The sequence below is a fragment of the Adelges cooleyi genome, unplaced genomic scaffold (assembly GCF_023614345.1).
Source record: "Adelges cooleyi isolate 19-005CV unplaced genomic scaffold, UGA_ACOO_1.1 ACOO_flye_CR_arks_rails_tigmint_CR_PRNA_1, whole genome shotgun sequence".
Classification (NCBI taxonomy): Eukaryota; Metazoa; Arthropoda; class Insecta; order Hemiptera; family Adelgidae; genus Adelges; species Adelges cooleyi.
In genome coordinates, this window is record NW_026095751.1 from 2963810 (window position 1) to 2991551 (window position 27742).

The 27742-nt window shown below is 26.7% G+C and overlaps 1 protein-coding gene and 1 long non-coding RNA gene across 2 annotated transcripts in view; both read right to left on the reverse strand.

The window, feature by feature from the left end:
* Positions 1-1026: 1026 nt before the first annotated feature.
* Positions 1027-2682, reverse strand: LOC126833311 (uncharacterized). Its single transcript, XR_007684933.1, has 3 exons — positions 2652-2682; positions 1929-2024; positions 1027-1134 (listed from the first exon to the last, which is right to left on the reverse strand). It is a non-coding gene; the product is annotated as an uncharacterized LOC126833311 (long non-coding RNA).
* Positions 2683-3885: 1203 nt separating this feature from the next.
* The window catches only part of LOC126835705 (uncharacterized), a 43129-nt gene continuing 19272 nt past the window's right edge, over positions 3886-27742 (reverse strand). The window contains exons 2-8 of the mRNA XM_050568466.1: positions 24576-24696; positions 24483-24518; positions 24381-24410; positions 23832-23888; positions 4198-4227; positions 4096-4125; positions 3886-3950 (exon numbers count right to left, since the gene is read on the reverse strand). Of these exons, the coding sequence (XP_050424423.1) occupies positions 3886-3950; positions 4096-4125; positions 4198-4227; positions 23832-23888; positions 24381-24410; positions 24483-24518; positions 24576-24690 (363 nt within the window). The 5' untranslated portion in view covers positions 24691-24696. The remainder of the gene's footprint in view (positions 3951-4095; positions 4126-4197; positions 4228-23831; positions 23889-24380; positions 24411-24482; positions 24519-24575; positions 24697-27742) is intronic.

Sequence of the window (27742 nt, forward strand, 5' to 3'; positions counted from 1 at the left end):
ATTATCATGATTAGTGAAAACCCACGAATCATATTTACTTTGAATTAAAATGAATTGTAATAGGACATTTTTAAACCTTGAATTCCAACATCGTCGAGATTGTTTTAATCCATACAACGATTTACGTAATCTGCAAACTCAACCTAAATTGTCATCATATTCGATCGGTTGCTCTATATATAATTCGTCTTCTAACATACCATAAGAAATTTTGTACCCGTGTCAAATTGGCATAATACCAATTTCTGAGACGCTATTATGGCCAAAATTGTTCTGATAGATTCAAATATGACTACAGGTGAGAATGTCTCGTTATAATTTTATTCCGTGTATCTGTCGAGAACCGTTTACAACTAATCGTGCCTAAAATCTATCATCCTGCCCGTTAACATTGTACTTGATTTTGTAAGCCCAGGAACTATTTAACACACGCTTTCCTACTGGAGTTGGCACTAACGTCCAGGTGTAATTAGTATGCAATGAACTTATTTCGTCGTCCATGGCTTGAATACAATTATTTTTGTACTCACAACTCACAGCTTCATTTTAGTTTATTGTTACGAATGTGCAAGCAGTGACAAAATGGGTTAATTTGAAAAAAAATATAAGGACTTAAACTTACTAAGATTAAATAATGGTGAGCAATTTCGACAGATGGGATGAATAGAGGAGGAGAAGTGGTCTCGACAAAGGAAATAAACAGCCTGTATATTAAGCCAATACATATTATGATTAAAAGTAATAATATTGTTTATAATAGCGAACAAAAACTTCTTAGTACATAGTACAGTAAATTATTTGACAGTTTTTATATAAATGTGGCATCCAAAAACATTTAAAAATATGAACAGAAAAAATGTATAATTTATTAAAATAAACGTGGGAGAATAAAAATTATTTAATTTAAACAAGGGATTATGCTTCCCCCTGTCAAATCGTGGTTTTCGTTGTTTACAAAACATATATCGCCCTCATAGAATGCACATGAGATTTTTATGTCCTCTTTATGACGTATAACACAAACTTCGCCTACAACATAAGCATTTGTTGTGTATTCATCTGGAAATCTCATACTCCAGAACAATCCTATGATTCGACATGTGTGTGTAAAATCTATAGGGTTGGTCCTATGTTCTGAAAAAAAAGTTTACAAAAGTTAGCCAAACTAAAATTAAGGCTAATTTTATATCCCCACCCAAGAGAAAATGTGTATTCAGACACAAAATGTAAATTTTACAGGAGAAAGAACAATAAAATTACTTATTAATAAATTAATAATTATTAACTTTTTCTTCCTAAACCTATCAACCTTACACACTTTATCATCACCCAACTGCATTACTTGTCTTACCCTTTAACATTCTCCAAAACTAAACACTGTTGTCACTGTTTTACTCCTTCTAATCCTCAGTCCTTTCTTTTTAAGTCTCTCAGCCACTTCTTCCAGACTTCCCCCACTAACACTACGTCATCTGTAAACTACATACCCCGAGGCACCTCCCCTGTATATCTTTCGTAATCTCGTCCATTATTAAATAGAACAAGTAAGGACTCAACGCTATACCTGGATGCACAACTACTCTCACACTAAAATCTTCCATTTCTCTACACACAGTCTTCACTCTTGTACTTGCCCGTACATACATTTCCTCTATTACACTAACTTACACACTTGGCACTCAATTTTTCTTAAACGTCCACCTCTAATTAATAAATAACTAAGTAATTAGTTAGAATAAATGAACTTAGAAGGACCCATCTAAGAGTCTAAACGTCATATAAGGTGAATATAAAGGCAGGGATTAGAGCATGAAATTTAAATCTAGGGGAACCAAAAATCCTAAAAAATTTAATTGTGTAATGTTTGTTGGTATGAATATGCATTTTTTCCTTGTAACCACTAATTGTATTATTAGTTTATTATTTACTGTCTCTAATATCGGTTATAAACAATTTTAAAGCTATCATCATCATATCTCTTCGAGCAATTCCAAGATCGTTCTCAGTTGCTCCACGACTAGCAACTGAAAAATTCAATCAATTTGTTAAACAAAGTAAAAATAATTTTGTAAAGGGTTTTTCTAGTGGCAATTTTGTAACCTCAGTTAACACGGCAAAATTTCAAATTTAAAAATTACATTATTCGAAAAACAGACTATTAACAAACAAACGAATCGTTAAAATATGTTTTTATTGGAGTTTTAAGTTCACATAATGTCTATTTAAAAAAATAGTTATTCGAAAATCTATTATTTTTCAACCAAATAATAATTTATTCGACTTGTATGTTACTTAAAAAAATCAATTGTTTAATGACAAATTCTATATATTAATCTAGCTAGTAACAGTGATCAAAGTGAAGATAAAGTAAAAAACTTTAAGCAACAGTAGGGTAATTAATTTCAAACACTTTTTGTGATATTTTTTTATAGTAAGGTGATGTGCGGTAACTAAAATTACTGGCATAATTTTTCACTGACAATTAAAATGCTAATTGATATAAATATCACACATAAATTTCGACTAGTGAATACTAGCTGATACTATTTTTTATTAAAATAACTAGAAAACTTAGATTGACTTAACGTAAAAATCGATTGATCATCTAGATTTTAAGTGCTATTTACGACTGCCGAATAAAGTATAATTACAAGGATATGTAACATTATCCGCATCAAACCCTGTAACAAAAACATCATATGCAATAAATAATTGTACGATTATTGAAACTAAGTATTTTATTAGATCTACGTATAATAGTAAATTTAAAACTGAGATTACTTAGGCCAATTAATTAGCTTAATCGTTTATTTATGAAAGATGATTCGTCACAATTTTGTTGAAAATTACAAGTAACATCGATATGATATTGGGCTGTGAGTCATTCCAAAATTTGGGTGGAAAAATCGTGTGACGATTTCACGGCACCAACGTGAATATAGAGATTTAGTGATTGAATATTAATAATGAGTACCAGGGTACTATAAAACACACGTTTTCATTGTCGCCGCCACCACAAGTGTGCTTTGACTTCAGCTACTGAATACGTGCCATACCGACAATTATCAAAAACGCACTCTGCCGCCGCCGGCTACAGTATCAGGGACCCATATGCTAAGTTTCATATACATTGATCAGCGCTAGGAGCGGACGATAAGTGTATAAAGCTCACATAGCACCAAAACCTTTTCAAAATTTAATTTCTTTGTATTACGTTAAATATTAAAAATAAAATACAATACAACAAAGCTAAACTTGCCTATACTCTTGCTACACTCTGAGCTAAGAAAACAATTTTTAAGAAAAAAGTAGTAGGAACCTAGATGAAAATGTTTAGAAAATGTGGTAGTTTTGGGGAACCATAATGCTAAATTAAATTTATGGGGCCATTGTTAAAAAAACTAAGCTTGCCCAAACACTCCACGCTATAATGTTATTTCATTAAGAAAAAGTACTAGAGTCCTATGTGTAAAACGTGTAGATATATTATCTGGTTATTAATGGTTGCGGCGGCTGATCAGGTTTTACGAATTTTCCATTATTTAATTTATTTTTTCATTTTCATTTTATTTAATTAATTTTTTTGTGTACATTTGTTTATTCAGTGTGAACTTTACGATTAATTAACGAGAGTACACCTATAGGCGGCTAAGACTCGTACAAAAATTCGATACAAAAGTGCCAAATTCGTTCTATTAAAATGCATACTATTAGTTGAACAATAAATTGAAAAATTGGTATTCACAAATTAAATTAAGTATTGCGCATAAGAATCAAACATATTTTTTATAATTTTTTTTAAAGTAAAAGTGAATGTGAATCACAGTTATTTTTAATTACCTGAAATTTTAACTATCAGTTTTGTAAAGTGTTTGAGAAAACATGTTAAATTTTATAATTACCAAATTCTTTGTTTAATTCTAGTGTCAGTTCATACTCCAATGCCTTCTCTATAATTTAAACCATAAATTGTTTATATATGTCTACTATTGTTATGGCAAAATTAATATGCATACGATTTTTTTTTTAATTAAAAAAATAATGTAAAAGCCATTTGTAATGTATAATGTATTATGAATATGAAATATGAATTACGGTATTCCAAGTCCTCATTAATATCTTTTTCTGAAATTAAAACGAAAACATTTTGTACTGGTGAATAACCAACAAGTATATGGAAATATTTTCAATTATTACCAGGTAGTGCAAACATAAAAGTCAATTTCTCTGAAATTATAATTACAAAAGAATTATTTTTAAACGATATTAGACTTAATTTCATGTTCCATTATCAATTTAAATAAAGAAGTCAAGGTATAAAATACACGTTTAATACTAATAAGGAAGTTAAATTTACAAATAAATATTGAGTGATTTAAATTTAATATTTATGTCACTTATTAATTCGCATTGATAAATTTTTGCAATTATTGTATCACTTCTAAAACACTTCTTCTACTAGCAAACCTAATCGGTTAGGTTTTAAAATAATAATTACTCATTATTTCTTCATCTTGTTGAACAACAAAATGTATTATTTTGTTCCTGATGGTTTCTGAAATAAATAAAAAATTGATTAAGTTAAAAAAAATCAAATGATATTTTAATGCTACAAAATATGTATAAAAATATTCTGAATACGTTTTGGGTTAAACGTGGCCCATTTAACTAGTGATAAACCGTGTTTGAATTTAAATACACAATTATTCTAAAATATCTATTCTAGATCATCAATAATATTGTACAAACTGAATTATAATGAAATCATATTAGTCGTGTGGGAGACTCTTTTAAGAAATATTCTCAACAAAGTTCGCATTATTTGAGCTTATTATCCTCATCAAACCTCGACTTCACCACTACTGATCATTTCTGGAGTACTCCGGTAAAAACAATTTTTTAAAAATACAATACACAAAGGCTATTTTGGAAACATTTTTTCATTGAGATTATAGTTCATAAAAATACATCACCTTATAGTCAGGCAAATGGCAAGTATAACAAAACCATTAAAATTATTGTATTAATCATTTTTAGTATGTCTTACCATTGAAAATATGTTCGTCAATGAGTAGGTCTGTAACAAATTATGTCTTAAAACTTAAAAATGTATTTTGTAAACAAAAAAAGTACTGACTTGTAAATTTAAGTCTCTTTCTATCTTTTCTATTTGCTGAAAAAAATTTGAATATTAAAGTTTTTTAGTTATTTTAAACCTAAGCCTAAGTACCTTTAGTAAGTGTGTCAGGAGTTCTTGGAGTAGGTGTTCTTGGAGTAGGTCTTCTTGGAGTATATGTTTGACTAGTACTTGCCAAAACAATTAAAAATGGACAGAGCAGTAAAACAAAGAAAACTTTCATTTTCGACTGTAAATTATAATGCAAATTAAAACATGTTATGTTAGACGGAGGTATACTTACAATAAAATCTAAACATTTATTGCAGAATTCTCTATGTACATGTTTTAACTCCAAGCGGGATTATTTCTATTGCATTATGTTTACTTATTTACATTGCTTTGAAATGTTGTTTAAACTTCTGTTGTTATACACATTCAGGTAAAAAGTCACGGTTTTCTTATATTGATGAAAAGATCAATTAACCATAAGTTACGATTACAGAAAATATTAAAAAAACAATTATTGACAAATTTATACTATTTTTTACAAAACTATTTTCAACAATAATTATTAAGTACCTTAAGTATTACTAAAAAGTAAATAATAAAATAAATAAAAAACTTTTATTAAAACATGCTTTTCTAAAAAATAGTAAAAAGGTGAACTAAAAATTAAAAAATAATTTTATTATAAGGCCAATTTACCAATCAATTGGTTCACATTTTTTTTAAAATGTCAGTTCCTTTGAAAACAGCGGAAAATTAATTACAATTTTAAATAATGTTAAACATCTTTATATTTTGACTAAAAAGATAAGCATGGGCCCTCATCAAAGTCCAAATTCAATAAGTGATGTAAAATGTATATGTCACACACTTATATTAAACCAAATTTGAATTACAAAAATACTTACAATATAAAACATTAACATTTTAACTGATAAAATTATTAGGGACTAAGTTGAATAGAGTTCCCATTTTTTATTTTACTCAAAGGTTAAAAAAATTTCACATTATTTAAAATTGTAGTTAATTGTCGGTTGTTGTTAAAGTAACTGATATTTTATAAAATGCGCTACAACTGGTTGGTAAATTGTTGTATTAAAATTATTTTTTACTTTTTAGCTCACTCTTTTACTATTTCTTAGAAAAGCATGTTTTTAAAAAAACTTTTTAAATTGAGAATAATGTACTAATTAATTTTGAATAGTCGACAACAAGTTTTGGATATCTATTTTTGAAGTACTTAAATAATATTAATAATAATAATAATGTGAGTACCCAAAAATATCTGGTGATAATTTTCAGTTAGTACAAAACACTTGTTCTGACTGAAGAGCTAAAATATCATCATAAAAGTATAATTAAATGGTACACAACTAAAGTGCTGAAAGTCTTACACCACAATACTAAAAAATAATTAATATCAATTCTAAACACAATAAAATATCACAAAAATAAACATCACTTGTATTAGACCAGCAACATATAGTGTTAAAAAATATTATAATATGTAGATGTTTTTTAACAATATGTGTGGTATGAATGAAAACAATTAACATAAACAAAGCAGCAGGAAGCTATAATTAATTTTTGTATTTTTAAATAACGACTACGTTAACAATTGACATCAAAGCATTTAAATCGTTTATAGCGTTTATTTGAAAGTGGTTTTACTACTCTTATCAAAACTAATTACTGTATAACTGTGACCTCTCCGTCCCTATTGCTTTGATCCCATTATGCCTCAGTCCCACTGTACTGGCTTACTAGGGTAAAATTACTTTCAAATATACGATTTGATACGGTCTATGCTATGCGTAGTTATAACCAGAGTTTTGCATAATTCTATTAAAAGATATCTAAATAATTATCTTAATAACAAATTAATCAAATATCTTTTTTTAAAAGTGTATTCGGATAATTTTAAAAATATCATTTAAATAGTGTGTAAGTGTTTTTAAAATGATTATTTCGTAACATTTTACATGTAGAAAATATATAAACCCTGTAAATATAAAAAATAATTTCATATATTACTTACTTTTATAGTTGCAATGATACTCGTAGTTATACTGACTGCTTCAATAGTTTTTTTACGACTGATCAAATGGCTTACATATTGCCGACCGAAACAACAATAACTAGTCGTATTGTGCAGAATTGTTTATGCGAATTTGTTAACATAAGGAATGTTATTCATTTTTCGTTATAAACAACATATTTACATAATTCCGAATCATATTACCAAGTAGAGTATAATATTATATTTGTGTACTAAATACTAAACCTTACAAAACAATTTGTGAGTACGATTACCGAAAACCCAATATTAAAATTACCAGACTCGACTATTTGTTACCCAAGAGAAAAAAATAGAATCAAATTTATATGGGGATAATACATTTTTTTTAACTAGTTAGGAAAACCAATTTAATTTTAATTAGATTAATTAAATGGTGTCCACTCAGATACGTACATTTAATAATTTGGGCGTGTTTAATGTTTGCTAACTTGACTCAGTCTATTTTTGAATTTGTATATCCATCTGACCAAGTGAAATTAATACTTGTATTACAGAATATACACATTTAATGTATGAAAATTAAAAGTAAATAAACTATTTACAAATTTTTCTTTGTAGAAAAATAATATACATTTATGTCAAAACCTGATCTCTACGAGTTACCATCTTTATTCCCGTAACTTGTTGTACACATTTTGATCAGATTATCATATTGGCACCGAGAATCATGAATGGTTTAAAATCACTAATACTATACTTAAATACTCTACAATATACTTATATTGCAAAATCAGTATTTGTTATATTGATGCAATTGTTTTGTAGTTTTCTGATTTTGCATTCATTTTAATGAATAAATAAGGTTCCTTTTAATTCATAAAAAAGTGCTTTATTTACAATAATACAAATTTTAATATCTAAAAAACATAGGAGAATATAAACAAACACAACCATACATTTTACTAGTAAAAAAGTAGATACTGAAGTCTGCCCGTTACTGCAGAAAAATGATTAAATAGTGAACTGTTACAAAAATTAGGAAAGCGCAGTTGAAATCTTATAACAGAATAAATTAGGTTATACTAAAATTTAAAAATTTGGATAGCAAAAAAATGTACACAATAAAACAAATGTATTTCATATGCAAAAATTTGATAAAAGAGGAATTTCATTCCTTATGTCTCGATTTATATGTAAACATCTTTTTTATTTATAATTTACCTAACTAAAGTTAAATAATATGACACTTTTTTAGCTTTTGGAAAAACACTATAATAGTTGTATAGATGATAGAATAGTTTAAAAACACAATTAATACTGTTATTCATATGATACTAGAATTGTACATATTAGCTTCTTCCATGACTTGTTAATTATAGCATTTAGACACACTATATTTTGTCACTTTGTGTAATACTCATTTTAAAAACATGTCAGGAGATATAATTGAAGTAGGTATCAATCTATTAAGCTCAAATTAAGTTTAAGTATTTACTTTTATATTTCAGCTGTTATTTAGTATCATGACAATGTTGTTTCACTCCTAAATTTGTACAGATTTATGCGAAACTTCATGAATATTGTCTACTTGGTCGACAAATATTTGATATGGACAGTCACATAGAATATATTTCAAACTGTGATATTTTAGCTTTGTGTTTTTGTATTTTTGACTAAAACATAAAATATTAGGTATTTAATAATTTATCTAATGTAGCGCATTAGGGTAGGGGCATATTGAGTTAAGGCTGCCTGTGGGCTACAAATCTTTAAGCAATAACATTGTTTAAGTGATAAGATCAATTTCAAAATAACTCCTATCTTACGGACACAGCTAATTCGCCTGACTGCTGCAGTGTCCTCTGCGCCACATAATGCCCATATTTATTATTTTCATTTTTTGAATAATTTGGATTTCTTGTTTTGGTTTTTATGGATTATATTACTGTGATTAGTGACTACAACACACAATATAATAACTGGTTAAATTTTAAATCACCGTTTGTGGGAATACATTTCTCCCCATTTCTTAAATCAGTAAAGATTTTATTTGTAATTTTTTGTTTATTATTTCAAGATGTTTCAGAAAAAGTGGTAGTATTATGTTCGTTGTTTATAATAAGTATTAAATACAAATTTAAACATTTATCAGGACCACCATAAATATATGACATATATTTACTTTTCCCTATATCATACTTGTTTTATAAACATAACTTAGTTTTAATGATTTTTTTGTAAAACCATTAATGAAGTAAAATGTATCTGAAATCTGCATACTTTAATAAAACTTGAAAATCCAATATTTCATTATTGTTTTTTTTCAAAACCTAGCTGTTTTTCACGGCGAGTACTGTAATGTAAACAAATGGTAAGTTCGTATAGGTAGTACAAACTTTGAATATTATAAGAATCTTCGTATATTACAAAAACAATTTGTATGGTTTTAATATTTATTTTTTTATCGAAAACTAGGTGTTTTTCTTAACATGTTTGTTTTGCAGTTGTTTTTGTCTTTAAATGTTTGACCTACTTTATTTCTTGCACGGTAGAATCCTGGTGTTTTAATAATTGTAGCAGATGCCCTGATACGTCTAATTATTAATATTTTACGTGTTACACTTAAAAGGCATTTTGAAACAATACTTTTTCTAAAATTGAATAGGTACGACATTTTCTCACAATTCGTGTGGTTTTAAATTGCGCGGTTATTTAACAACATGAAAATATATTAAGCAACCATCTATATTCCCGTAGCTTCAAATTTTTATACTTCTTATATTTTGATTATTTAACATTTATTATAGATACTTATTTTTCTAATTTAGTCCTAATAATATTGAATGACTTATATTATTTAATGTTCAAGACCTTATTTTCTTTAGAATATTTCTTTTATGTACGTATATGTGTATATTATCATCAAAAACGGTTTTGAGACATTTTATTTAGTGATTTTAGCCAAGAAGGTTTAGGCTATACAATTGAGTTCTATACAAAATTTACCCTTGCACAAAATTAGAATTTTTTTTTTTTTTGAAATTATGTTTTTAGCAGGTAAAAATGTACGGAGTCGCAATTGATGATTAAGAATATTTTTTGTTTTTTATTTTGGAATATTACTATACTTTTATTAATAGTAAAATATTAGAAACGTAAATTAAAATGTTTAAATATTTTAACAGAAGAGTAGTTTTATTCATAAAACAAGTTTAATAAAGAAAAAAAATATGTTTATACATTAGGGTGGTCGTTAATTTATTTCGATTCTGGGTGGTGAAGTATAGAATAGGTTTTGAAATGTCGAAAAAAATGCCCTAACTTTTTCAGATTTTTTACTTAAGAATAACATGTGCCGCACAGTTCATCAAGATTTTTATTGAAATAACATTGTAATTACTTATTTTCCAATAATTGTTTTATTACAACGGCTTATTAACTGAAAAAAAATGTTCAACTATGAAAAATTTTCGGGAATTGGTGCTGGTACAAATGTGAATGTATACAGGGTGATTCTTTTAGCATGAACCTATCAGTATCTCATAGGGTTTAATAAGAAATCAAAATATTTTTTTTCATATTGTTGTTATACAATATGATCTCAATTTTTCAAAATTTTTTTTGTTTTTACCCCCCTCCCAACTTAGTTTTTTTGATAGCAAATAAAAGGGTTACGTATATATTTGATTAACTTTTTAAATTGAAAATAATGTACTAAAATTGTTGACTGGTCAATAACCAGTTTCGGATGACTATTTTTGAAGTTATTGGAGTTTCAAGTTTAGGGCAGGGCCAACCACCCTTCCCCTCCCATTTTAACTTTGAAGCTCTTATGTCTTTAAACATAGTTATTCGAAACTAGTTATCGACCACTCAAAATGTTTAGTAACTTTAATAATATTAATATGTTATGTGATAGCTATTTTAAATAAATTGGTATGATAATTTGTTTCATCAAAAACAAAAACTATACATGTCTTAATGTGTAAAATTTTAAATCTTGGAACAACCAACACTCGTAGTTATTTTTTATCTATTTACACTGCTACGGCAACACCAAAGAATTGAGACAAAACAAAATATGAAAACAACTTGTTTTTTCATTATTATACCAACAGGCATTTGTTTACATTACAACAGTCGTTGTGAAATAGTCAAATAAGTAAATAAAGTTACTGATTATACACTAACGAATCTCCGTATGTGTAGCGACATCTACTCAGAGGAAAAACAATATTAATATGTTTTAATATTTTTGCTATTTTAAAATAATTGTAAAAACATAAAATTATTTTGAGTTTAAATGGTAGTATTAGTTATAGGGATTCTCCACTTATAACGTATTAGTCGTGTACTAGGAGTTATATCCACTCGTTTTCATTGTACCTATTTATACCAGCAATATTTCATATCAATAATTTAATATTCATAACATAAGAAGGGGAATTCCCATATTTTCTGAGTTATGTCTAAAAATTTCCGTGGATTAAATAATTATATGAAAATTATCAAATATTAATTACATTAATATTATCGAGCCCTAGGCATTGATAAAAATTAACACGGTTAAGATACTTATCATACAGACTACACCATTATAATGTTATATCTATACATTATCATTTTTAGATGTGTATAGATATAACACATAATACTAAATAGGTCTTTTGCTTACATTGGAAGTGACCCTTCTCCATTTTTTATTCTTTGATATTATTACGGCCATTATTATATTTTATCACTATCAGTCCATTCCGATTTCCGCGACGTTGTCTCTTGGTTTTTATTATCAATGTAAAATTTGAATAATAACACTTATAAGTAGAACCTTAATTAAATTTAATAAAAATACCTTTAGTATAATAAGTAGTAGTAACCAATTAAGTAGTACATATGTATTAGTATTTATAACGAATAAATGAGAAATAGAAGAAATAAATAATAAGTACCATACTGCGGAGATCTCTGCATATTATTCGATACAAAAAATTTAAGCATTGAATTTATACTTTATTATTATTTTACACAAGTCAAGATATAAAATATCACATTTATATCGCTTACAAATATCAATCAACTCTTTGATTAAGTATAAATGTTTTTAATAACACATAATAAATTTTTTTAATTTAAGAATGGGTATTTTTTACACAATTATAAAAGCTAATATTTAAAATTTAACCTTAAATGTTCAACAGTTTTATTGCCGTATCTTTTTTTTTTTTACTAGCCAACTCTACATTATTCGAATGCTAAAGTATATATTTAAATAAAAAAGTGTTAAGAATTTAGACTTTATGTATTCTTTTACTTAATGACTCATAAAACTTTACAGTACAATATTTGGAAGAAAAAAAAAATAATAAGAATATTGGAATATTGTTGTAACAAAGTAGATTCAGACAAGTTTTTTATTATACATAGTATTATGTTTTTCAAAACAACTTTAAAGATAAGTAATGTTTAGTATTAGAATACCAATTTCTGTTGGAATTAAACGCAAATATATTTAAAGTTATAGTAAAATGGTTTGTGTTACTTGTTAGTATTAATACAAACAGCACATAGCTGTCAAAACCCGATCTCTACCAAGTACCATCTTTATTCCCATAACTTGTTATTCACATTTTGATCTTAATCTTAAAATCTTAAAACAGAATAAATAAAGAGAAATTAAAATTCAAAAATTTGGATAGCAAAAGAATGTACACAATAAAACAAATGAATGTATCAATGAAATTCTTTTGCAAAATCTTGATAAAAGAGGAATTTAAATCCTTATGTCTTGATTTATATGTTAACATCTTTTATGTTTATAATTTGAGCAATTACAAAACAAGTTAATACAATATTTCTTTTGAAACATAGTACGATGTTTGTTTTTTAAAGAATAGAAGAATATCACTTTTTCATATAATTAAGTAAATAACGGATATTTCTTTAAAATAACTAAAATTAAATAATATGACACTTTTTTAGCTTTTGGAAAAATGCTATAATAGTTGTATAGATTTACTTTAAGAAAAAAGCAATTTTTATATTAATAGTTATTGATATTCGAACAATTCCCATAACTTGTATAGTTGTATCCAATAATGGGCAAACAAAAATAATAATTGATTCTAAAAAACAAATGGGAGTTGTGATATTTCGGATTACTTGTTTTGGTTTTTATGGGCAATACTACTGTGATTAGTGACAACAACACACAATATAATAACCTGGTCCAACTAAGTTTTAAATCACTGTTTAGGGGAATACATTTCTCCCCATTTCTTAAATCAGTAAAGATTTTATTTGTAATTTTTTGTTTATTGTTTCAAGATGTTTTAGAAAAAGTGGTAGTATTATGTTCGTTGTTTATAATAAGTATTAAATACAAATTTAAACATTTATCAGGACCACCTAAGGTAATACCGATTTAGTACAGTTACATAAAAATATGACAAATATTTTTTGTTTGTTCTTGCCAGGTATAAGCCCAAAAATGCCAAACTAAAACGTCTAAGCCCCGATCGGTGGAAATAACGGACGTTAAACATAAGAGTGAGACATACAGTAAATGTATTACGATTTCCTGAACTAAAAATGTTTTATAATTATAGCTTATTACAAGGAATTTTTGTAAATTCATTTGTTGTGTAAATTGTACTTCAATATTGTATTGTTGGTTTTTTTTTATCAAAACCTAACTGTTTTTTACAGCAACTGTTGTAATGTAAACAAATGGTAGGTTCTTATAGGTATCACAAACAAAGATTCACATTCTATGAATTTTTGAATTTTAAAATAAGAATTTGTATAGTTTTTTATCGAAAACGAGTTGTTTTTCTTAACATATTTTGATATACAGTTGCTTTGTATTTAAATATTTGACCTATGTTATTTCTTTTATAATATTTTACAATATTTTCCCACAATTTGCATGGTTTTAAGTTGCACGGTTATTTTTCATTTCGAAAATATGTTGTTGGCAAAGTTCACGTGTCGTTTTTACAACGACTGTTGCTATGTAAATTAATTGCAACACCTGTTAGAGTCGTATACTTATAATTTTTAATGACTAGTCTGAAGATATCGTTAATTTACATAACTTTGACTATTAAAAAGTAAAAAAAAAATATAACCATAACGATTATTCTACATTTGGATACAATTCCTATCAAACACATTATAACACTTAAGAACAAAAAACCTATATTTACTACAATGTATTCAACTCAAATTGGGTTTATGTATTTATTATTATATTATAGTTGTTATTATGTAACATAAAATTGTTGTTTCACTCTTGTGTAAGATTGTGTAAAACGTTTATGCAAAACTTCTTTAATATTGTTTACTTGGTCGTCAAATACTTGTTATAGACAGTCACATAGAGTATATTTTAAACTGTGGTATTTTAGCTTTGTTGTTTTGTATTTTTGACTACAACATAAAATATAGTAATTTATAATTTATCCAAAGTTCGAATTTCGGCCACTGGAGGTTTGTTCTAAGGCGGGCAATTGTCTAGGGTAAAAATTGCCACCTGCACCTCTTTCTGGGGCCAACTTGTTTGGTAGCGTATAGTCGGCATTAAAATGTATTAACTAGACTCTAGGGGAAAAATTGCCACCTTTTTTGGTAGGCATTCAAAAATAAGATAAAAAATGCCAAACTAAACCGTCTAGGCACCGATGGGTGTAAATAACGGTCGTTAATCGCAAGAGAGAGACATATAGTGAATGTATTGCGATTTCCTAAACCAGAAATGTTTTATAATTATAGCAAAAACTCCTTGTAATAAACAAGAAGTTTTTGTAAATTCATTTGTTGTGTAAATTGTACTCCAATATTGTATTTTTGTTTTTTTATCAAAACCAAGCTTTTTTTCACAGCGACTGTAGTATTGTAAACAAATGGTAGGTTCTCCATATGTATCACAAACAAAGATTCATATTCTGTGAACCTTTGAATTTAACAATAACAATTTGTATAGTTTTTTTAACTTATTTTTTTATCGAAAACGAGTTGTTTTTCTTAACATATTTTGATTTGCAGTTGCTTTTGTATATAAATGTTTGACCTATTTTATCTGTTGTTGTTTTTTTTCCACAAACGCTTGCAGTGCTTTTCATAAGATTTAATACAATATTTTTCTACATTTTGTATGGTTTTAAATTTCATGGTTATTTGTCATCATGAAAACATGTTGTTGTAATGACAATAATTCACAACACCTCTAAGAACCATAAACTGCAAATTTTTAACGACTAGGAACTTAATTTACATAATTTTGACTCTAAAAAAGAAAAAAGTAGGTAGGAGGAAATGTGGAGTCCTCCCGCCCAAAACTTGAAATTTCAGTACTTTAAAAATAACTAAAACTGGTTTTGGTATTCTTAATTAAAATATTTAATGAAATGTATGTGTTACGATTTAAGTTTTAATAGTTGCCATCCAAAAAAGTAAGTTGAGAGTGGGTAAAAACAAAAAAAAAGGCTTTTTTTTATAATTTAGGTGAGAGCTGTCATATTTAAGCTGTGTATTAATTTAAAATCACTGTTTGAGCAAAAACATATTAACCAAATCAATGAAAATAATAATTTGTATTTTTTTTTTACTTTTTCAAGTTGACTAAAAAAATATGTTACTTGGGAATATTATTTATAATATAATGTTATAAAATAATTAATTTTAAAATTCGTTTATAATTATTGTAAAATACTTCTAACAAAATTATATTTTATAATTATAGCTTATTTCAAGGAGTTTTTGTAAATTCAGTTGTTGTGTAAATGGTACTCCCATATTGTAGTTTTGTTTTTTTATTTTTATTAAAACCAAGCTGTTTTTCACAGCAACTGTTGTAATGTAAGCAAATAGTAGGTGCTCCATATGTATCACAAACAAAGATACATATTCTCTGAATATTTGAATATTACAATAACAATTTGTATAGTTTTTTTAACTTATTTTTTTATCGAAAACGAGTTGTTTTTCTTAACATATTTTGATTTGCAGTTGCTTTTGTATATAAATGTTTGACCTATTTTATCTGTTGTTGTTTTTTTTCCACAAACGCTTGCAGTGCTTTTCATAAGATTTAATACAATATTTTTCTACATTTTGTATGGTTTTAAATTTCATGGTTATTTGTCAACATGAAAACATGTTGTTGTAATGACAATAATTCACAACACCTCTAAGAACCATAAACTGCAAATTTTTAACGACTAGGAACTTAATTTACATAATTTCGACTCTAAAAAAGAAAAAAAGTAGGTAAGAGGAAATGTGGAGTCCTCCGCCCAAAACTTGAAATTTCAGTACTTTAAAAATAACTAAAACTGGTTTTGGTATTCTTAATTAAAATATTTAATGAAATGTATGTGTTACGATTTAAGTTTTAATAGTTGCCATCCAAAATAGTAAGTTGAGAGTGGGTAAAAACAAAAAAAAAGGCTTTTTTTTATAATTTAGGTGAGAGCTGTCATATTTAAGCTGTGTATTAATTTAAAATCACTGTTTGAGCAAAAACATATTAACCAAATCAATGAAAATAATAATTTGTATTTTTTTTTTACTTTTTCAAGTTGACTAAAAAAATATGTTACTTGGGAATATTATTTATAATATAATGTTATAAAATAATTAATTTTAAAATTCGTTTATAATTATTGTAAAATACTTCTAACAAAATTATATTTTATAATTATAGCTTATTTCAAGGAGTTTTTGTAAATTCAGTTGTTGTGTAAATGGTACTCCCATATTGTAGTTTTGTTTTTTTATTTTTATTAAAACCAAGCTGTTTTTCACAGCAACTGTTGTAATGTAAACAAATAGTAGGTGCTCCATATGTATCACAAACAAAGATTCATATTCTATGAATCTTTGAATTTTACAATAACAATTTGTATAGTTTTTTTAACTTATTTTTTTATCGAAAACGAGTTGTTTTTCTTAACATATTTTGATTTGCAGTTGCTTTTGTATATAAATGTTTGACCTATTTTATCTGTTGTTGTTTTTTTTCCACAAACGCTTGCAGTGCTTTTCATAAGATTTAATACAATATTTTTCTACATTTTGTATGGTTTTAAATTTCATGGTTATTTGTCAACATGAAAACATGTTGTTGTAATGACAATAATTCACAACACCTCTAAGAACCATAAACTGCAAATTTTTAACGACTAGGAACTTAATTTACATAATTTAGACTCTAAAAAAGAAAAAAAGTAGGTAAGAGGAAATGTGGAGTCCTCCCGCCCAAAACTTGAAATTTCAGTACTTTAAAAATAACTAAAACTGGTTTTGGTATTCTTAATTAAAATATTTAATGAAATGTATGTGTTACGATTTAAGTTTTAATAGTTGCCATCCAAAATAGTAAGTTGAGAGTGGGTAAAAACAAAAAAAAAGGCTTTTTTTTATAATTTAGGTGAGAGCTGTCATATTTAAGCTGTGTATTAATTTAAAATCACTGTTTGAGCAAAAACATATTAACCAAATCAATGAAAATAATAATTTGTATTTTTTTTTTACTTTTTCAAGTTGACTAAAAAAATATGTTACTTGGGAATATTATTTATAATATAATGTTATAAAATAATTAATTTTAAAATTCGTTTATAATTATTGTAAAATACTTCTAACAAAATTATATTTTATAATTATAGCTTATTTCAAGGAGTTTTTGTAAATTCAGTTGTTGTGTAAATGGTACTCCCATATTGTAGTTTTGTTTTTTTATTTTTATTAAAACCAAGCTGTTTTTCACAGCAACTGTTGTAATGTAAACAAATAGTAGGTGCTCCATATGTATCACAAACAAAGATACATATTCTCTGAATATTTGAATATTACAATAACAATTTGTATAGTTTTTTTAACTTATTTTTTTATCGAAAACGAGTTGTTTTTCTTAACATATTTTGATTTGCAGTTGCTTTTGTGTATAAATGTTTGACCTATTTTATCTAACCACACATCATCTTCCATCTTAACTTTAAAAATAGCTATCCAAAACAGGGTTACCGACCGGTCAACATTATTAGTACATTATTCTCAATTCAAAAAGTTAATGAATTTTATGTGTCACCGTTAATGTATCAAAAAAACTAGTTTGGAAGGGGGGTAAAAACAAAATTAGAAGCAATTGAGATCATATTGTATTAAAAAATTATGGAAAAAAAATAAATTATTAATTAAACCAAGTGAGATATTCAGTGGTACACAATAAGTTGGTCACCCTGTATTAAAATTATTTTAAAATAAATGTAATGTCAACGATTTTGACCAATAATAAAATAATAACAATCCATATTTTAGTAAAATATGAGTTTTTAAAATGTTAACATAAAAGATTGTATGAAGTAACACCCATAGGTATATGTCATTTGTTTACATTACTACAATAATTTCAGTAATATGGTTTAAAAAAAAACTTGTTTTCGTAATAGAACATAATAATATTGAAATTTTATGATAGTTAAATGTACTTCTCATTTGTTTACATTGTAACAGTTGTTGTGAAATAATGGTGTTGGATTATACGCATGTATAACTTGGTGGAAGTTAGTATTTAAGTAGAAATAAAAACACAACAATAATATGATTGAACATAATACTATAAACATAAAAACACACGGTATATATACAACGTACGTTGCAGTTATAACAGCATCCGTAGAAGTACCAGACACCTTAATACTATGGCTTGTGTATAATAAAATCTAGGTCACAAATGAAAATGGTCCTTGTATCAAACAACTTTTAAATAATACATAATGATTTCTATAATGTTCGCATATACTATTATATATAAAGAGAAACCGTTGCTTGACGTTTTGCTTGCCATGAAATTGTAGATGACCCCAACATGAATAAATGTGCCGAAGTTGATCTCCTTGTTTCTAAATCTCCGGCATAATCAGAATCTGTGATATTCTCAAATCTAAATTATTATCAGATTTATAAACCAATCCGTAATAAATTGTATGTTTTACGTAACGCATAATGCGTTTGACCATTGATCAATGAGCATTAGTTGGTTTTGCCAAAAATCGTGACACAAAATTGACTGCAAATGCCAAATCTGATCTTGTTAATTGTGACAGGAATAATAAACTTCCCACAGCTTCTCGATACGGTACTTGACCTTCTACTAGTACTGTTGAATCCGCGTGAACATCCAATGTCGTTGACTTATCAATGGGTATTGCAATTTCCTTTGCATCTAACATATTAATACGTTTAATAATATTTCTAGAATAATTTATTTGACAAATAAATAATGATCTATCATCTAACATCTTAATTCCCATACCTAGAAAATAATCCATGGTACCAGTTTAACCTTTTTTTCAAACTTTGACAATAATACCTGTATTTTTGTTTTACTGGCTGACGCAATGAGACCATCATCAACAAAAATAGCCAAAAATTTAATTTTCCATTATTATCATGATAAGTAAAAACCCACGAATCATATTTACTTTGAATTAAATTGAATTGTAATAGGACATTTTTAAACCTTGAATTCCAACATCGTCGAGATTATTTTAATCCATACAACGATTTACGTAATCTGCAAACTCAACCTAAATTGTCATCAAATTCGATCGGTTGTTCTATATATAATTCGTCTTCTAACATACCATAAGAAATTTTGTACCAGTGTCAAATTGGCATAATTCCAATGTCTGAGACGCTATTATGGCCAAAATTGTTCTGATAGATTCAAATATGACTACAGGTGAGAATGTCTCGTTATAATTTATTCCGTGTCTCTGTCGAGAACCTTTTACAACTAATCGTGCCTTAAATCTAACAATATGCCCGTTAACATTGTATTTGATTTTGTAAACCCATGAACTATTTAACACTTGCTTTCCTACTGGAGTTGGCACTAACGTCCAGGTGTCATTAGTATGCAATGAACTTATTTCGTCGTCTATGGCTTGAATACAATTATTTTTGTACTCATAACTCACAGCTTCATTTTAGTTTATTGGTACGAATGTCCAAGCAGTGACAAAATGGGTTAATTTGAAAAAAAATATAAGGACCTAAACTTACTAAGATTAAATAATGGTGAGCAATTTCGACAGATGGGATGAATAGAGGAGGAGAAGTGGTCTCGATAAAGAAAATAAACAGCCTGTATATTAAGCCAATACATATTATGATTGAAAGTAATAATATCATTTATAATAGCGAACAAAAACTTCTTAGTACATAGTACAGTAAATTATTTGACAGTTTTTATATAAGTGTGGCATCCAAAAACATTTAAAAATATGAACAGAAAAAATGTATAATTTATTAAAATAAACGCGGGAGGATAAAAATGATTTAATTTAAACAAGGGATTATGCTATCCCCTGTCAAATCGTGGTTTTCGTTGTTTACAAAACATATATCGCCCTCATAGAATGCGCATGAGATTTTTATGTGCTCTTTATGACGTATAACACAAACTTCGCCTACAACATCAGCATTTGTTGTGTATTCATCTGGAAATCTCATACTCCAGAACAATCCTATGATTCGACATGTGTGTGTAAAATCTATAGGGTTGGTCCTATGTTCTGAAAAAAAGTTTACAAAAGTTAGCCAAACTAAAATTAAGGCTAATTTTATATCCCCACCCAAGAGAAAATGTGTATTCAGACACAAAATGTAAATTTTACAGGAGAAACAATAAAATTACTTATTAATAAATTAATAATTATTAACTTTTTCTTCCTAAACCTATTAACCTTACACACTTTATCATCACCCAACTGCATTAATTGTCTTACCCTTTAACATTCTCCAAAATTAAACACTGTTGTCACCGTTTTACTCCTTCTAATCCTCAGTCCTTTCTATTTAAGTTTCTCAGCCACTTCTACCGGACTACCCCCACTAACGCTACGTCATCTGTAAACTACATACCCCGAGGCACCTCCCCTGTATATCTTTCGTAATCTCGTCCATTATTAAAGAGAACAAGTAAGGACTCAACGCTATACCTGGATGCACAACTACTCTCACACTAAAATCTTCCATTTCTCCACACACAGTCTTCACTCTTGTACTTGCCCGTACATACATTTCTTCTATTACACTAACTTACACCCTTCGCACTCAATTTTTCTTAAACGTCCACCTCTAAACCTCTCATTAATAAAAAACTAACTAATTAGCTTAAATAAATGAACTTAGAAGGACCCATCTAAGAGTCTAAACGTCATATAAGATGAATATAAAGGCAGGGATTAGAGCATGAAATTTAAATCTAGGTGAACCAAAAATCCTGAAAATTTAAATTGTGTAATGTTTGTTGGTACGAATATGCATTTTTTCCTTGTAACTACTCATTTTATTATTAGTTTATTATTTACTGTCTCTTATATCGGTTATAAACAATCTTAAAGCTATTTTCATCATATTTCTTCGAACAACTCCAAGATCATTCTCAGTTGCACCACGACCACTAACTAAAAAATTCAATCAATTTGTTATACAAAGTAAAAATAATTTTGTAAAGGGTCTTTCTAGTGGCATTTTTGTAACCTCAGTTAACACGGCAAAATTTCAAATTTAAAAATTACATTTTTCGAAAAACAGACTATTAACAAACAAACGAATCGTTAAAATATGTTTTTATTGGAGTTTTAAGTTCACATGGTGTCTATTTAAAAAAAAAGTTATTCGAAAATCTATTATTTTTCAACCAAATAATAATTTATTCGACTTGTATGTTACTTAAAAAAATCAATTGTTTAATGACAAATTCTATGTATTAATCTAGCTAGTAACAGTGATCAAAGTGAAGATAAAATAAAAAACTTTAAGCAACAGTAGAGTAATTAATTTCAAACACTTTTTGTGATATTTTTTATAGTAAGGTGATGTGCGGTAACTAAAATTACTGGCATAATTTTTCACTGACAATTAAAATGCTAATTGATATAAATATCACATACAAATATTGACTAGTGAATACTAGCTGATACTATTTTTTTATTAAAATAACTAAAAACAAATAATTTTTTTTGTTTAATATTTGTATGGTAGATATAAATGGGTATATTGGGATTTGTAGTCAAAACGTGTAACGTTATAAGTTTAAAAGTTTAATGAAAGTATCATTTTTTTGCGTTCAGTTGGAGGTAAAGATTTTTGAACGTTAAAATATATAGCATTTAAATGAACGTATAGTTGTTGACCAAATATTTGTATTATGTTATGTTTAGTTAAATATAAACTTGTAAATTGAACTTTAAATTTTAACAGTTCATTACAATTACGTTACGAAAACTTGGATTGACTTAACATAAACGACCGATTGATCATCTAGATTTTAAGCGCTATTTACGACTGCCGAATAAAGTGTAATTACCTTGATATGTAACCTTATTCGCATCAAGGCCTGTAACAAAAACATCATATGCAATAAATAATTGTACGATTATTGAAAATAAGTATTTTATTAGATCTAAGAAAACAATTTATAAGAAAAAAGTAGTAGGAACCTAATTGAAAATGTTTAGAAAATCTGGTAGTTTTGGGGAACCATAATGCTAAAATAAATTTATAGGGCCAATGTTAAAAAAACTAAGCTTGCCCAAACACTCCACGCTATAATGTTATTTCATTAAGAAAAAGTACTAGAGTCCTATGTGTAAAACGTGTAGATATATTATCTGGTTATTAATAGTTGCGGCGGCCGATCAGTTTTTACGAATTTTCCATTATTTCATTTATTTTTTCATTTTATTTCATTAATTTTTTTGTGTACATTTGAGTATTCAGTGTGAACTTTACGATTAATTAACGAGAGTACACCTATAGGCGGCTAAGACTCGTACAAAAATTCGATACAAAAGTGCCAAATTCGTTCTATTAAAATTCATACTATTAGTTGAACAATAAATTGAAAAATTGGTATTCACAAATTAAATTAAGTATTGCGCATAAGAATCAAACATATTTTTTATAATTTTTTTTAAAGTAAAAGTGAATGTGAATCACAGTTATTTTTAATTACCTGAAATTTTAACTATCAGTTTTGTAAAGTGTTTGATAAAACATGTTAAATTTTATAATTACCAAATTCTCTGTTTAATTCTAGTGTCAGTTCATCCTCCAATGCCTTCTCTATAATTTAAACCATAAATTGTTTATATATGTCTACTATTGTTATGGCAAAATTAATATGCATACGATTTTTTTTATAATTAAAAAAATAATGTAAAAGCCATTTGTAATGTATAATGTATTATGAATATGAAATATGAATTACGGTATTGTAAGTCCTCGTTAATATCTTTTTCTGAAATTAAAACGAAAACATTTTGTACTGGTGAATAACCAACAAGTATATGGAAATATTTTCAATTATTACCAGGTAGTGCAAACATAAAAGTCAATTTCTCTGAAATTATAAGAACAAAAAAATTATTTTTTAAACGATATTTGACTTAATTTCATCTTCCATTATAAATTTAAATAAAGAAGTCAAGGTATAAAATACACGTTTAATACTAATAAGGAAGTTAAATTTACAAATAAATATTGAATGATTTAAATTTAATATTTATGTCACTTATTAATTCGCATTGATAAATTTTTGCATTTATTGTATCACTTCTAAAACACTTCTTCTACTAGCAAACCTAATCGGTTTGGTTTTAAAATAATAATTACTCATTATTTCTTCATCTTGTTGAACAACAAAATGTATTATTTTGTTCCTAATGGTTTCTGAAATAAATAAATATTTGATTAAGTTAAAAAAATCAAATGATATTTAAATGCGACAAATTATGTATAAAAATGTTCTAAATAGAAATATATTTTGGGTTAAACGTAGCTCATTTATTTAGTGATAAACCGTCTTTGAATTTGATAACACAATTATTATTATATAATATTTATTCTAGATCATAAATAATATTGTAGAAACTAAATTATAATGAAATCATATTATTCGTGTGGGACACTCTTTTGAGAAATATTCTCAAAACAATTCGCATTATTTGAGCTTATTATACCTCGACTTCACCAGTATTGATAATTCCTGGAGTACTCCGGTAAAAACCATTTTTTTTAAAATACAATACACAAAGGCTATTTTGGAAACATTTTGTCATTAAGATTATAGTTCATTAAAATACATCACCTTATAGTCAGGCAAACGGAAAGTATAACAAAACCATAAAAATTATTGTATTAATAATTTTTAGTATGTCTTACTTTCTAAAATATGTCTGTCAATGAGTACGTCTGTAACAAATTATGTATAAAAACTGTAATTAAAACTTAAAAATCTATTATGTAAAAAAAAAATGTACTGACTTGTAAATTTAAGTCTCTTTCTATCTGCTAAATTTTCTGTAAAAAATTTGAATATTGAAGTTTTTTAGTTATTTTAAACCTAAGCCTAAGTACCTTTAGTAAGTGTGTCAGGAGTTCTTGGACGAGGTCTTCTTGGACCATATATTCCACTAGTACTTGCCAAAACATTTAAAAATGGACAGAGCAGTAAAACAAAGAAAACTTTCATTTTCGTCTGTAAATTATAATGCAGATTAAAACATGTTATGTTAGACGGAGGTGTACTTACAATAAAATCTAAACATTTATTGCAGAGTTCCCTATGTATGTTTTTTAACTCCATGTGGGAATATTTCTACTGCATTACGTTTACTTCTTTACATTACTTTGAAATGTTGTTTAAACTTCTGTTGTTTTACACATTCAGGTAATATTAAATTACAGAAAATATTAAAAAAACAATAATTGACAAATTTATACTATTTTTTACAATACTAGTTTCAACAATATTTATTAAGTATCTTTAACAAATGGCGTCAAAGTGTTTAAATCGTTTATAGCGTTTATTTGAAAGTGGTTTTACAACTCTTGTCAAAAATAATTCCTGTATAGCAGTGACCTCTCCGTCCCTATTGCTTTGATCCCATTATGCCTCAGTCCCACTGTACTGGCTTACTAGGGTAAAATTACTTTCAAATATACGATTTGATACGGTCTATGCTATGCGTAGTTATAACCAGAGTTTTGCATAATTCTATTAAAAGATATCTAAATAATTATCTTAATAACAAATTAATCAAATATCTTTTTTTAAAAGTGTATTCGGATAATTTTAAAAATATCATTTAAATAGTGTGTAAGTGTTTTTAAAATGATTATTTCGTAACATTTTACATGTAGAAAATATATAAACCCTGTAAATATAAAAAATAATTTCATATATTACTTACTTTTATAGTTGCAATGATACTCGTAGTTATACTGACTGCTTCAATAGTTTTTTTACGACTGATCAAATGGCTTACATATTGCCGACCGAAACAACAATAACTAGTCGTATTGTGCAGAATTGTTTATGCGAATTTGTTAACATAAGGAATGTTATTCATTTTTCGTTATAAACAACATATTTACATAATTCCGAATCATATTACCAAGTAGAGTATAATATTATATTTGTGTACTAAATACTAAACCTTACAAAACAATTTGTGAGTACGATTACCGAAAACCCAATATTAAAATTACCAGACTCGACTATTTGTTACCCAAGAGAAAAAAATAGAATCAAATTTATATGGGGATAATACATTTTTTTTAACTAGTTAGGAAAACCAATTTAATTTTAATTAGATTAATTAAATGGTGTCCACTCAGATACGTACATTTAATAATTTGGGCGTGTTTAATGTTTGCTAACTTGACTCAGTCTATTTTTGAATTTGTATATCCATCTGACCAAGTGAAATTAATACTTGTATTACAGAATATACACATTTAATGTATGAAAATTAAAAGTAAATAAACTATTTACAAATTTTTCTTTGTAGAAAAATAATATACATTTATGTCAAAACCTGATCTCTACGAGTTACCATCTTTATTCCCGTAACTTGTTGTACACATTTTGATCAGATTATCATATTGGCACCGAGAATCATGAATGGTTTAAAATCACTAATACTATACTTAAATACTCTACAATATACTTATATTGCAAAATCAGTATTTGTTATATTGATGCAATTGTTTTGTAGTTTTCTGATTTTGCATTCATTTTAATGTATAAAGAAGGATCATTTTAATTCATAAAAATTGCATTATTTACAATAATAAAAACTTATTTATTAGTAAAAAAGTAGATACTGAAGTCTGCCCGTTACTGCAGAAAAATTATAAAATAGTGAACTGTTACAAAAATTAGGAAAGCGCAGTTTAAATCTTACAACAGAACAAATTAGGTTATATAAAAATTTAATAATTTGGATAGCAAAAGAATGTACACAATAAAACAAATGAATTTCTTATGCAAAAATTTGATAAAAGAGGATTAAATTACTTATGTCTTGAATTATATGTAAACATCTTCTTTATTTAAAATTTGAGCAATTACAAAACAAGTTAATGCAATATTTTATTTGAAACATAGTACGATTTTTGTTTTTTTAAGAATAGAAGAATATCACTTTTTCATTTAATTAAGTAAAAACGAATATTTCTTTAAAATAACTAAAATTAAATAATATGACACTTTTTTAGCTTTTGGAAAAATACTATAATAGTTGTATAGATTATAGAATAGTTTAAAAACACAATTAATACTGTTATTCATATGATACTAGAATTGTACATATTAGCTTCTTCCATGACTTGTTAATTATAGCATTTAGACACACTATATTTTGTCACTTTGTGTAATACCTATTTAAAAAACATGTCAGGAGATATAATTGAAGTAGGTATTAATCTATTAAGCTCAAATTAAGTTTAAGTATTTACTTTTATATTTCAGCTGTTATTTAGTATCATGACAATGTTGTTTCACTCCTTAATTTGTTTAGCATTATGCAAAACTTTATTAATATTGTCTGCTTTATTGCCAAAAACTTGATATGAACTGTCACGAAGAATAAAGTTCGAACAGTTGATATTTTAGTATGTGTTTTTGTATTTTTGACTAAAACATAAAATATAAGGTATTTAATATTTTATTTAATGTAGCGCATTAGGGTTAAGGGTAGGGGCATATTGAGTTAAGGCTGCCTGTTGATTACAAATCTTTGAGCAACATCATTGTTTAAGTGATAACATAAATTTCAAAATAACGCTTATCTTACGGACACAGCTAATTCGCCTGACAGCTGCAGTGTCCTCTGCGCCACACAATGCCCATATTTAATTTTCATTATTTGAATATTTTGGACTTCTTGATTTGGTTTTTATGAATTATATTACTGCGATTAGTGACTACAACACACAATATAATAACCGGGTCCTACTAAATTTTAAATTACTGTTTGGGGGAATACATTTCTCCCCATTTCTTAAATCAGTAAAGATTTTATTTGTAATTTTTTGTTTATTATTTCAAGATGTTTCAGAAAAAGTGGTAGTATTATGTTCGTTGTTTATAATAAGTATTAAATACAAATTTAAAAATTTATCAGGACCACCTAAGGTAATACCGGTTTGGTACAGTTACATAAATTTATGACATATGGTTATTTTTTCCCTATATTATACTTGTTTTATAAACATAACTTAGTTTTAATGATTTTTTG